The 14059-nt window shown below is 47.1% G+C and overlaps 1 protein-coding gene across 14 annotated transcripts in view; it reads left to right on the top strand.

Annotated features, from left to right (window-relative positions):
• The window catches only part of UIMC1 (ubiquitin interaction motif containing 1), a 39593-nt gene that overhangs the window by 9157 nt on the left and 16377 nt on the right, over positions 1-14059 (top strand). For 12 of the 14 annotated variants that reach the window (XM_032750916.3, XM_072935100.1, XM_072935098.1 and 9 more), the window contains exons 3-6: positions 3466-3553; positions 8545-8669; positions 9015-10172; positions 13631-13695. In XM_032750916.3, coding sequence (XP_032606807.3) covers positions 3466-3553; positions 8545-8669; positions 9015-10172; positions 13631-13695 — 1436 coding nt within the window. The remainder of the gene's footprint in view (positions 1-3465; positions 3554-8544; positions 8670-9014; positions 10173-13630; positions 13696-14059) is intronic. The other 2 variants (XM_032750917.3, XM_030284332.4) reach the window with 1 other exon arrangement.

Genomic DNA, 14059 nt, shown 5'->3' with positions numbered 1-14059 from the left:
AGTCAGTAGAAGCTGATTTCTGTGGTTTATCATGTGGATTTGAGGGAGCAGGATGTGGGATGCTGGCTACTGGCTTCCATTTATGGGCTTTTAGAAATGAGTGGAGCTGTATCTGTTTCTGCTGGCAGAGTCAGGTTCTCTTTAAGCATGTGCAAAAGCATTTTTAAAATGGGAATTTGATTTCCTGCTGTCTGGTGAAACCAAACAGGTTACAAAAACAAGGAAGAAGAATAGTGTCTGCCTTCCAGTAAATGTGTGGAAGACTTTGGAAACCTGTGTATTTCTTCATCTGTGTACAACGCTGACGGTGAAATTGCTCATAAGAGAGCATCATAAATTAAAGTGCAGAACCTGACGCACAGGAAGAGAATTTGGTTCTTCTGGCCATTATGCCTTGAATTGACAGCAAAGGAGGAGGGATGCTCTGCTGGCTGGCACTGAGCAGAGGTGTGCAGTTCCTACCTTGCCTCCACTATAATAATTAGTTTCCCTTGGAAGATATGTGTATTGGAGATGACCTTGTAACTAAGAGTATCGGCTGCAGTTTGGGAATATTTTAATTGATTAAGATTATTTTTGGACTAGTGATCTTATTAGAAAGGCAGCTGGTTGAGAGGCCCCTTGAGTTCCTATTATCCTTGTAGATAGATGAGCATTAAAAGGTTGGGTCAGGAGGAGCAAGCCCTGTTGTCTTCTCTGAATTTTCTTGGCCCCTTCTGTTTCTACCATCCCCTCCTGCATTTATACAGAGCACTCTGGGCCTGTGAGGCTCTCTCCCAGCAGAGGTACAAACAGCCATAAATCCTAATTAAAAGGTATGCTTTATTTTCTGGGTTTAAAAATAAAGAAGATTTAAGAATTCTTGGAATTGAGATGTGTGTATATATTTTGGCCCATCAGGATTAATTGGATTTGCTTCAGCGGTTCACTGTACCGTGGCTGTTCAGTAGAACGCTGCTGAGCAATTTAAACATCTTCCTCCAATGTATGAGCTTCGTACAACATGTGTCCTGCAATAATTTCGCTCCTGCCACTGATGTAAACGTTGGGATTCTTCAGGACAAGGAACCAGGGCACATACTTGGCTGTGCTGTGGATCCGGGCAGCGCATCTGGCGCTGGGCACTCTGTTCCCCTGGGAAGCCCTGGAGGTGTTGGAGCCCCACGTTGCCCCGTGGTGTGTGTTGTAAGTGTCTCTGTGCACAGAGCAGGCACTCAGAGCCACGGAAAGTTTGGTGTGCTCATAAATCACATCCGTGCCCTGGAAGAGAGCTGCAGATGAGAGTGTCAGAGTTGACCTTCCAGCAAGTGCAGGAGTGATGAGGGGAAGATTGATGCCTAGAGAGAAGAGCTGGGGATTTACAGAGCCTGTTAGGATTAAATTGCCCCTGTTTTAAGCTGAGCTTGGTTTAGCATTGTTAGGCAGGGTTTTGGGGGAGGGCAGGAGAGCTATTGCTGAACCTCCTCCAGCACATAATCCTGGTGCAATCCTGGTGTGATCCCACGGGCTGTTCCCTGTCCCCTGAGCAGCCCTTGAGGTCAGCATGGGGCTGCTGCTGCAGACCAAGGCAGGGCAGTTTGGGGTGGGAGATCCTATGGTTTATGGAAAACTGTGGAGAGGGGCACGATGCCAGATCCCTGGAAGAGAGAGGATTTCACCTCCTGAGCAGGAGCTTAGGCTCCATCTCCTAGGAAGAGAGACCCTGGATGTGAAACAGCCTTTTGGAGACACAGTAGCAGCTCTTGGAAAGGGGTATCTAAATCAGTCTGTGTGGGGAAGAGAAGGAATCACTCACAGAAAAAACCCTCAGGCACAAGCATGAGTGTGTGCGGACTTGCTGAGCATGATTGCTGCTGTGTTGTGAGGTGATTCTTAAGTCAGTGGAAGTGAGGAATGATGTAGGGCATATAAAAGCTGTAATGTGTTAAGGTTTCAGGAAACCACCTAATAGTATGTCTTGCAAAATCTTAGTTGGATAAATAATTTAATTTGGTCTAGATAGCAGCATTCCTGGATTGAAATCCTGCTAGAAGACTGTCAGTAAGAGCTGGTGATGAACAAAGGAGAGGCTCATCTGAGGGAGCTATAAAGCTGAGGCCAAGAGGATCAATATTAGGTCTGTGTGTCTTTTAACATCCTCATTAATGATCTGTAAGAGGGAGCAAGTGGTGTATATAGATTAATAAAATCTACAGATAACACTGAAACCAGAGATGTCTTCAACAAAACTCAGCACACAGGAGCAGTCTGAAGGACTTCACATGTTCAGAAACATGGGCAAAGGGCAAAAGAAATGGATGACACTCGAAAATAATCACAGTATCTGTTTGTGTTAAAGTAGCCCAAGCCATGTGCCCCTCCTTGAGCCCTCCTCTTGGCACAGGAGGTGGAATGAGGCCCAAGCATGTGGCCCGTGTGTCTCATGGGCAGCAAAACTCCATGTAGCTGCAGAGGGAGCCCTGCAAAGCCCATCCTGCCCAGGCGTGGGTCTCTGCCTGAAACACTGGATTTGATTCTAATCCTCCCTGATTTAGAGAGACAAATTGGAAAGGGTCCAGTGCCAGCCTTGGGTAATGTGTGTGCCCTCGCCTAAGCTGTTAGGACAGCAACTTGCAGAAATTTGTGTCATGCCCATTTGTGCTGCAGTCCTTGTGCTTAAAGCAGCACACATTTAAGTTGTTCGTGGGAGTATAGCTCCAGGGAGCCTTGAGACAACAAGTTTCTTAAGTATTCAAGTTTCAAAAATGAAACACTTATGGCAATACTGGCCATAGAAGATGTGAATGCCCCTCAAAGTGTTCAAGGTCAGGCTGGATGGAGCTCTGAGCACCCTGATCTCATGGAAGGTGTCCTTGCCCATGGCAGAGCTGAAATGAGATGATCTTTAAAGTCTATTCCAACTCAAACCATTCTTTGATTCTATGAATACAATGAGAGAATAGCAGGAGGAGGAAGTGCAGCTGACCCTCCTGCCCTTGGGGTGCATTGGTGTGGGTCTCCAAAAATGGGTAGGGATTCTAGATTGGATCACCTGAAATTGCCTGGGCATAGCTCTAGAAGCTGCAGGGCAGGAAACAGTCCTGGCTTGCAGGTGTGTGATGCTCAGTTATAAAAAGGTTCTGGTTTTCTCTTTTGAGTGCTTACAAATATCAATGTTTTAGCAAGGCCAAACAAATTCTCTCTAAAATCATGGGTAGCAGGTGCAGTGCATGGTGGTGACTGGCATGAAGTCTATTGTCTCTCCTACTTCTCTGTTTATGTCAGTCTGTAACTCTTTTTGCTCGTTATGCTTATCACACAGCTTTTAATAGTTACAGAATGTGTTTGAATTACGTTTGAAATTCAAATTTCACGCAAATAGATGCTTGTTCTTGAACCAATGTTTGTGTCTAAGTAGCTGGGGGGAGGGGGCTGGTAGTATTTCTTACATATTGCATGCACTCACCATGTTCTTTTCCATTGCAGCAGGAGTCAAAGGAAGAGAGTGGCTTGCAAAAGAAGAGAACAAAACAGCTGGATCGAATGAAGTTTGCTGCTAAAAGAAAAATTGCACGTATGTCTCGATTGTGGGGCTGGGGAAATTGTCTGGTGCTGAACAGCTTCTGCTGATTGTGTTAGAGATGATTTCCCTTGCAGAAAGGCCGTGACATGGCTGGGGATGCAGAAAAGACCCTTCACAGGGTTACATTTTGCACTTCCAAAATAAGCGTGCGAGGGTGTTGGTACCTCACCGGGTTCAAAACTGTCTGAGGCTGATGTGAAAGCGCCGTCAGTCACAAACTGCTTTCCTGTCCAGGCCCCTCTGCTCCTGTCTGTCCCTGAAACATCACAGTGCTCTGACCCGACAGCTGCCGCTCAGGAAGGATCTGAGTCGCAGCTGACAGTTCTCTGAAATCATCAGCTCACAGTGTGGGGGCTGCCAGAGCACCAGCAGCATTGGGCATCATAAGGAAGGGTGTTAAGAGCCAGGGATTTGGTTGATGTCATTTTGCTGTTATATAAAGTGTTGGTGCACCCTTGTCACAGCGCTGTGAGCACTTCTGGCCTCTGCTTAGCAAGGACACTGTGGTGCATCCAGAGAAGGGCAGCCCGAGTCATGAAGGGGTAGAACAGCTGCCTGGTGAGGAGAGTCTGGAAAGCTTGGGGCTATTTTGTTAGGAAAGGTGGGATCAAAGTTCCCATCGGGAAGGCAATGCCTCAGCTGAGCACAGAGCTGTTGTTTACCAGCTCCTGGGGTGTATCAGTGGAAATAGGAAGGAATAGACAGGTTTAAAACGGGTGAAGGACACTAATGCTTCACACAGCATGGGGTGAACTCCTGGAAGTTTTTGTCACTGGAGGTTGCGGAGAGGTCAGAATCAAGAGCTTTAATAAGGGATTAAATGCATTCATGGACGATAAATCTGTGAGCAGATGCTAAAGGCTGGGATGTTCCTGCTCATATTCTGATGAACAGGCAGAAGGGCCCACTGAGCGTGGCCAGCATCCCTCTGCTCCCTGTTCAGCCCCACATGTTACAGCAGCCAGGCCCCAGAGGGTCCCCACTCATGTTCCTGTGCTCTGTGAGGCAGTGGTCCATCCAGCACATAAAATTCAGGACTTTTTAAAATGGGAGAAATGTTGCCTCCTGCAAAACCCAAAGCAATCACTGAACAAAATGGAGCACGGCAGTGCTCCGCAAGCAGCATCAGTTGGGCTTGTCAGTCCTCACAGGGCCTGTGTGAATGAAATTGTTTTTAATAGAGGCCTAAGGCCATAGCACAGAACAGCCCAGCTCTTTGTGGGAGCTGCAACCCACTGTGCATGTCTGTGTTGAACAAGTAAGATAGCAAAGTCAGAGTTGGGAAAGAATTCTTTTTCTTATCCTTTTCTCCCAAAGGAAACAGAACACCAAATTAAAGCTGAAACCCCCCTTGGAGACGCCACTAAAATGTGACCAAGCATATGGTGCTAAGAGCAGGGATCTGCTGAAGTTGGATGTCCTCGTTGCATCATTGAACATGTAGGGTTTCAGGAGCTGGTGCTGTGCAAAAGGTGTTCAGTATGCTCCAGAAAATCCACAGGAGACAGGGCTGGCTCTCCAGATGTTGTATAATGGAGGAGTTCTGCTGTGTTTCTAGATGTTGAAATTATTAATAATAGTTTTTCTTTTCCTGGGGCAAAAGCTGCCTTTTTTTGTTGCTTAGTGTGCTCATCTGAGTTTGGGGGTGTCTGGCACCGCACGGTCGGAGAGCAGGGGCTTATTTAGGCACGTGTGATGGTGGGCTGTTCTCATTTGTGGGAAGCTATAATTAGACTTTTGGTGTTTGCTTTTAGGCAAATTAAGATTTGAAGTAGTAATTATTTTACCCGGTGTCTTTAAATAAATTCTTTGAATTGCAAGGCAAATTGGTCTTTTGTAAAGATTGGGTGCTTCTGGGTAGAGCAAGTTCTTTCTCCTCAAAACTGGAAAATTTCGGATATTGGCAGGCGCTCTTTATAAAGCGTATCCTCCCTTTTTTGCTTTGTTGTGGTTTTATTCATTTTAACCTAGAGCCATAACTAAAATATATCTGTGACGTTTCATCCTGACAGGATAAATGGAAATATAAAACCTAAAGAAGTCTCTCTCTTTTTCCAGAGGAAGACAGTGCTTTAAAGCACATTTGAATGTTTTTATTGTAATTGCACTTTGGATATGTAAAAATACTGAGATCCCGCATTTCTGTTGTTTTTGAGTAAATCTCTTATTAGTAAGTGTTATAACTACAACTAGGGGGGTTTTGCATCTAATTCACTTTGCAAATGTCAAAATGGAACATAAATCACTTTGCAAATTGCCGTATTAGCATTTAAAAAGGCTCTGAAATGGTTTAATTTGTTTAGGGCTGCGTATCTTAAAAACGTTTCTCCGTGACCCCTCCTTGCCATCTGCGGGTCTCTTGGATGCCCTGGTCCCCAGAGGGGCGCTGGGATTTCCTGCCGCGTTGGGATGGACCTGTGATGAGATGATTTTGGAGTGTGAGATGCCGAGTTCCCAGTGCCGGAATGGGCTCCTGCAAGGCAGGAGAGTGATGAGAGTGAGCTGAGCATCGGTCCAGATGGAGAGGGTTTGCTTCTCCCGGGATCTGTGGAGCCCCACCACGCACTCTGAGCTCTCTCCCCAGCTCTGTTTGCACACATTGGTCGGGGGCTAACGCAGCGCTCTGGGTTTCTAATCATCATAAATTATGACAGCTGCAATCAGCATCAAGTTTAATAAAACACACAGTGCTGAGAAGTGATCAGTCCTGGAGCATGAAATACCCGTCAGCTTCACTTAAAGCAGGTCAGGTCTGCTGGAAGGCATGAGCAGAGCTGCTCTTTGCTCTCCCCACAGTAATGCCAGGTGGATTTAAACTCGAGTTTTACCCATCTCCAGAGCACCTACTCAGCTGGAACGTGCACTAAGTGCATCTTGTTTGTCACTGGTTTCTTTGCCAGAGGCAGCATTTGTCTGGCACATTCCCTGTCCCCAGAGGGAAAATTGCTGTGCCAGGGAGGGAGAAGAAAACAAAATGTACAGCAGTAACTCGCCAAAAAATGTTTCTTTTTATTAAGCTTCATGGATGTTGATAGCCTGAACTGGCAAATGTTCAGGCCCCTGTTGAAGCACGTGGAAAGTCGTGTGTTGCAGGGTGCTGATCATGTGCACCAGTTTTCCTGCACATGAGTTTGCAGGATCTAGCCTGATTGCTGTGATGGTTTGAGCAGGAAAACAAATCAGTACACACTTTCTGAATGCTTGGAAGGTGTTTGGTGTTGTGGGAAAAGAAAGACTGTATGTAGCAGTAAGTGCTATGGTCTGGATGACACCGTGGTGATTGGTCAAAGGTTGGACTCGATCTCAGTGGTGTTTTCCAACCTAATTGACTGTGATATGCTGTTTAATGCTGCTGTTCTTGGGGCTGGGAGCTTTCTCCATACACTGGACTGTGCTTTCCATTAAGGAATGCTTTTTTTTTTTTTTTTTTGCCCTGGTCCCTCCTGGCTGTAACATCTTAGAGTGACTTTGTCCAAGGACAAAAGATCCCCACGAGCCCTGAGAGCATTGCAGTCTGCTTTCCCTTCAACCCCTTTCTTAATTTTCAAAGGAATTATCCCCCGCTCCACCCCAAACCAACAACATGAAGCTAAGTGCTGTTTTAGTAGGACACATAAAGGAGTCTGAAGATAATCAGTCCAAAAATGCTTCAGATCCTGCTTGGGTGGGGGAGCACGAGGCTGCCATCATCCAGGAGCTGGGGGGAGGGCAGAGTGAAGCTTTGCTCCGTGGATGCTCCTGGTTGCAGCAGAGCTGTCATGGACAGGCTGCGGTACGGCCAGAGCACGGCTGCACTGCTGTGTTTGGGTGGCAGCTGCTCGGGAGAGGATGGGATAGAAAATGGGAGCCTGCAACTTGTGAATGCATCTTTACCCGAGGAAACGCCTGTGTGTGGAGCTGGCTGCAGTGGAGGCAGGTTTTGTGCTTGGGCAGCCTCCCTGTTCAAATGGCACAGCTCAAAGATGATGTAGCCCGTCCTTTGGTTCATGCATGAGATGGCGCGTGCAGGATTCTGCCTGGAGGAGGGAGCGGGTTCTGAAGGAAATCTGTCAATTTGTTTCAAGTGAGATGATGTATTTTTTTCAGCTCCTGAGAGTGCTGTTGAGTTGTTTTTCAAGCTGCACTCCATTCTGCAGGCATTGTATATTTTAAGCAGAGTGAAAGTGTTGGATTGAATCTAAGTAAATAAGTGTTTTCCAAAGTAACTAACTGCTTTGTTTCTACATAGCCAGTCTAGACTTTTGGTTTGATTGGAGCGAGGAATAATTCAGGAATAAATTTTCTGCTGAAATAGCAGTTACAACTGTAGGAAACCTGTTTCCCATGCATGACTGACTTAGTGATGCAGTGGAGTGGTGATGTGAGCAGAAGGGGGATGTATGCATGTGAAATATCCTCTATAATACCACCAAGCAAATAACATTATCCTCCACAGAGCTTTCCACCTGAGGCTCGGGGTAAAAATCATGTAGCTCTTTTTCTCTTGGATAGGTCTCCTGTGGTATTGCAGGTATCTGTGTCAGAAGACAGTGAGGTGTGCTATTCAGTTAGTAAAAAAGTGTCGTAAAGATGTGTTGTTTGTCCTACCTTGCTGCTGAGCCTGTCCAATGCAAAAATGAGCACACTTTAGAAATCTGTCCTTTTCCTCTCTCCTTGAACATGCATTCTGCAGCTGCAGTGTTTTGTTGTTTGATGGCAAATAAAATGTCATGTTGCAGTTAATATACTCGGGGAATGGGAGCTTAGATTGCTGTAGAAACCTGAGGTGAAGTTCCTGACCTGAATTACCTTTCTCATTTAGCGTTGCCTGCTCCAGTTTTGTTGACACCTTTCCAGGACAGCTGAGGTTTATATTATTTTCTCTGCATTCCTCCTGGGAAGGTGGGACTCTCACCCATTTCTCCCTACATGCTGGATATTCACTGAGTGTTTACATACACCTGCAGCTGTGACTTGACATTATCCTGTTTCTTCTGCTGTAGAGATGACTGAAGAGGAACAATTTGCACTGGCCCTGAAAATGAGTGAGCAAGAGGCTAGAGAAGTGAACTGTCAGGAAGAGGAAGAGGAGGAGCTCTTGAGGAAGGCCATTGCTGAGAGCCTTAGTGTAAGTGCACTTCTGTGAAGAGGCTCACTAGGGTTCTTTAGCAACATTGCTGTCTGTGCTTGTTTTGCCATGCTGCACAAAAGAAAGTTTTACTGGGGGGCATGGATATTCCCAGCACAAACTGGAATGGCAGCAGCTACAGAGTAGTTGCTTTGTACTATTCCTACCTTGTGAGAGAGACATGAAGTCTAACCCCAGCTGTCCCTGTTTTGGGGTACAGAGTTCTGATTTGGGATAGGGGGATCTGCAGTCCAGATGATGGCTGCCAGCATGCTGGGGGAACCCTTGGTTGTGCTGTGCTGACGGAGAACACGTGTGTAGGAGAGTGAACCTTTTGTTTTTCAGAGCTGCCAGCCCTCAGACTCGTCGACTGCATCTCCTCAGCTGTCAGTGGAAGCACTAGATTCACAGGGCCAAAGCCAGCCTGCTGAGAAAGAAGGCTCTGAGATCCTGGGAGGCCTGGCATTCTGCCCTGACACCCCTCCCTCTGACTGCAGCTCCCACTCACAGAGCTCCAGAGCTGATGGGAATGGACAGATGGATGTCGCCCGGAGCCCCTTGGTAGTGTTGAGGAGGTTAAGCCAGGAAATCGTTGAAAGCTCTCTAGTATCCAGCATAATCGTGTCTCCGGGGAAGGGCCAGCTAGTGACAAGGTCAAGTGAAAAGTCTTCCTCACCAGCAAAAAGTGATTCAAGTAACGTGTTACCCAGCACTCTGGGAGAGGACTTCACGTCTTTGAGTCCCACCTTTGGCAGGGTGGCTTCAGGAGGATCCTGGCGACTGACACCTCAGAGACTGTTCACCAGCCCCTCCAGCTCTTCTGAAGCAGCAGGCCACGAACCAAAAGAGCAGCTCCTGCCCTGCACTGGCCATTCTGTGGGAGAGGCTGGTGCTGGGAGCTCAGCCACACTCTGGAGGAGCAGCACCACAGAACAGTGTGACAGCCCCAGGAGGAGTGGTGGAGGAGCAGGTACCAAACAGATCTCACAGCCTGGGCACACTGCCAAGGTCTGTGTTGCCACAGAGCAAGCACAGCAGAACGAGGGGTCTGGCAGTACCCCAGATCTTTGCATGCTGACTGTGGTGGAGGAGAAGCACAAACAGGAGGAGGCAAGAGACACAGTGCACTATTATTGGGGCATCCCCTTCTGCCCCAAAGGGGTGGACCCCAACGAGTACACCAAAGTCATCTTGTGTCAGCTGGAGGTTTATCAGAAGAGCCTGAAGCAGGCTCAGAGGCAGCTGTTGCATAAGAAGGAGTTTGGTGACCCAATTGTGCCCAGTTCTTCCTTGAGCCAAAACGAGCTTGGGAAAGAAGAGGAGATAAGCAGGGAGAATGGGGTTGCTGATGGTACAGAAGATGGAGACACAGAGGGACAGGAGTCTGAAAATAATCCCTGGCTCCACCCTTCAAAGAGGAGGGACGCAGAGAGCCCAGGGCACAGCATGGAAGAAGAGAAGAACTCCACTTCTGATGATGAACCGACCACCAGCTACTGCCAGGTAAGAGCTTCACCACTGAGCAGAGGTTGAGCAGCCATGCCCTTCTGTCCATGTTACGGTTCAGTCCCTTCTGCAAAGCAGGCATTGCTGTTTAATGCCCCTCTTAAATTTAGGGACTTCCTCTCCCAGCCACACTGGTTACTGTGGAAAGGAGAAGTGTCCAGGCTGACACCCAGCCCTCACAAGATAAGGGCCATTGAGCAGCCTGGCAGTCATCATTAGTGCTCCAGAGACCGACACATCCAACTGATCCTTCTCAGAAAGGTACAGCCTGGCAGTGTGTCATGGCAGAGGACACAGAGGTGATGCTGACCACCACCAGCTCTGGTTTATACACCTGTGGCCGTGTGGGGAGCTTGGGGTTTCTCTTTGCAGACAGAGATGTGGGTTTGTCCTTGCAGTACAGCCTTTCCTGTTTGTCCCTCCATGCTTATCTGCATCCATAAGTGCTTCACCCTTGGAAGTGCTCTTCTCCCTCGTGGCTGAGAGAGGCTTTGTGTGGTCACAGGCACCTTCTGCCTGCCCTGGTGGTCTGTCACCACGGGGGTGCTCCCTGTCCTTGTCCTGGTGCTGGGCACTTCTCTCGGGCTCGGGCGTGCTAGACACTAGGTGTCAGCCTCTGTCTCTGTCAGGGCTCTCCTGCTGGAGCGGAAGGCAGCTTTCTGTCACTGCTAAGTTTAAACAGATTGCTAGTCAGATGAAGTATTTATTACTGCTGTATTTTAGGTTTGTGTCAGCCTTTTCCAACCCTCATTTTTCATAATGACTTCACTCCCGGATCATTGTATAACTTTATCTTCTCTATGACTGAAGCCTTGGCTCTGTTGTTCCTGTTTTCAAGAGTATTTGATCATTTACCCTGGTGTTAGAAAGATACTTAACTTGTTTTGTGATATTTATATTCTGTCTTGTAATATTGAACACTTAGGAAAAACGTCATGTCTGCATTTTCTGGTTGCAGAAAAAGAGCAGAGCAGCCTGTGCTGAAATGTGGCTTTTCATGGCAGTGCTTTGGCTCGGGTTTAGCAGATGGAGATTTAAACAAGCTTTAGAGGTGATCTGCAGAGGAAAGGAACTGACTTGTGCCCTTTTTCATTTCCTTAGGATAGATACAAAAGACCTGAGAGGTTCTTAAAGCAAGCTGCACTTTTTTTACTGTAGCTTTTCCTCTGGAAATGAAGGTGTCATTATACTGGAAGATTGGGGTGACTGGAGGTCTGTGGATGTGTACTCTAAAGCCCTTGGGAAGCTACAGCAGCTGGGAAGGGCATGAACTTTTAATCAGTACGGAAAATTGTGTGGTACTTTTTAAAATATTATCTGTTTAATGCTAATACCTAATTAATTCTTGGGGAGAAAAGAGGTGTTAGTGGTGCTGAGTAGTAACTTGTAACCTGCTCCTCTTGACCATGGGAGCTGTCTCGGAGCCATAGCTGAGAGATGTAGTCTTTCTGATATTTTTAAGGTGAAAACATAAGGGAGGGGGAACAGACTTTGCCAGTGTTCTATTTACACGAGAGAAAATATTTTCTAAATGCCTTTTCATCTGCTTTATCACACTCAGCATGAGAGGTAGCTCCTTTCTCTCGCCTCTCTGTGCAGTCACACACTGAGGCCAGAGCAGGTGATTTACTTGCAAAATCGATATGTTTGATGTTTGCTTGTGCCTTGTCTCCATTTTTTTTTCCCTCTATCAAATACAATTCCACCGGCAGTGACAAAGGAGGGGCCCAGAGCTGTCGTGTCTCCACCTTGCTGCATCTCTTGCAGACCTTTTGCTGCCTGTGCTGCCCTGGGGCTCCCCCAGTGCCACCAGGGCTGCTCTGCTGGTGGGGCTGGTTGGAGATCTTAGGCTGTGCTGAGTGTAGAAACCACCCTTGAGGACTCAAAACTGTCCTTCAAAAAGGACATGGCCTCATGCCATGTGTGAAATGAAGGTGCAAATAATGTGCTTGAGGGAGGCTGCCTGTACTCCTGCCCTGAAACCCTCACCTGGAATGGGCACAGACCTTCCACCCTGGCAGCAGTTCAACTGCTGCCACTGCCTCCCACAGCCAGGAGTTGTTTGCACAGAGCAAATCCTGGTTGTCGGGAGATCTCACAGCCTGTGAACCTGCACTAACAAACTTCAGTGCTAATAGAATCAATTTTTTAGAGCCTTTCAGATAAGGTTAGGGAACTCTTGGTGTTTAAAAGATTCAGAGGGAAAAGATCAAATTCTGGAGATTTAGAATCTGCTGACCTGAATTAGTGCCATATTTTATAACAGATGTACAAGGAAAAACAGAAACATAGATGAGTGTTCATTACCAAGGCAGAGGCATTGTTAAGAAATGCACAGTTCATGACAAAGACAAATAAAAATAAAAGAGGAGGTGTGGTATTTTATGTTAATGATGAGCTAGGCTGCAAAGGAGTAAAGAAAGCATGGATAGAACAGGATATTTGGGGGTTGAAGTTATGTTAGGGAAATTTGACAGGAGAGGCCTTGATTTGGAACTTGCTGGGGAAGTGTATCCAGGGGTGGAGCTGATCAAAGTTGAACCTTTTGGTGGAAATCAAGCTCATAGCTTTTGATAGACTCAAGGAAGTGGGAGGAAACTCCTTGGGTTTCTTTGAGACCTAGCATGAGAAATTGTAGGCCTGACTGCAAGGACTGCTAATAAACCGTTGTAATTCCACCTGATTAGAGGATGGCAAGTGTAACGTGTACACTGCAGAAGAAGAAAGGGATCTGGGTAATGACTGGCATGTTAGCCTGACCTCGGCAGTGCATCAGGCTTTTGAACAAATTTTAAAGGAAAGAATAAGTGGAGTCGTAGAGCTAAATGAAAAATGGGATAAAACGCAGACAGATTTTCCAGCTGTAGACTGTGCAGGTTAATCTGTTCCCCTTTTTAGATGGGACAGCTGATTTCCCAGGCAAGAAAAAATGCAACAGATTTTATCTCTAGGAAATATCAGAAAAGTGCTTCTCATGGTCAGGCATCAGCTGTACCAGTTGATGAGGTCACTGTGGCTCAGGAAAATAAGTTTAAAAGTGGAGTAGGTGAGGGCTGTTTGGGTGCCTGGGGGCGTACAGGGACACTAAAAACCTTGGGTTGTTTCAAGCTCAGCACAAGTGGCGGTGGAGAAAGGCTATGAGGTGGATGCTGAGAACAGGCAGAGAGCGTGGAAGGTGATGGCAGTGTTGGAAGGAGTGGTGGGCATGGACTGTCCAGGAACACGTCTAGGCAGCAAGGTAACAAAAAGTACTGCCAGGGTTTATTGCAGGGAGCACCTTGCCAAAAGCAGGGATGGAGGGAAAAAGCTGACTAGTTCCGGATGGATACTCAGCTATTTTCAGATAAAAATATACAGCAGACTGGGTGCAATGTCATGGACAGAATCCAATGACCCAGCACACCCCAGTCAGCTGTGCACATTGTTTTATATAACACCAGAATTTCCCTTTCCAGCCCTCCCAGGTACTGCCTGCAGAGGATGTGCCTGAAGATGGGGAACCCATGCAAATTGCACAGAGGTGAGTAAGGTGTTCAGAATGTGGGGATCACAGGTTCTCTCTAGCAATATGGGCTCTTCCACTCTCCCTGGAGTATTGTGGGGTGCAGTCCCACCACAGCTCCCTGCACGGCTTGCTGGAAAGGCTGGCTGCAGTCACTGCTGTTAAGTATCCCTGGAAATAGATGGCTTTGGAGCAGCATGGGAGGGGTGGGGCACAGCTGAGGAGAAGGGATCAGTTGCTGTTACTTTATAAGATGTGCAAGGTGCATTATGTACAAGCTGAAGGAGTTGCTCCTTGCCCTCTGAAGCTCCTGTGACATGGTGCAGTAAAGCCATGGGGAGCTGGAGGTGAGTTACAGCGATGCCATCACTTGTCTGTCGGG

This window comes from Taeniopygia guttata, chromosome 13 (assembly GCF_048771995.1).
Source record: "Taeniopygia guttata chromosome 13, bTaeGut7.mat, whole genome shotgun sequence".
Classification (NCBI taxonomy): domain Eukaryota; kingdom Metazoa; phylum Chordata; class Aves; order Passeriformes; family Estrildidae; genus Taeniopygia; species Taeniopygia guttata.
This window is presented reverse-complemented; position numbering and strand designations above follow the sequence as displayed.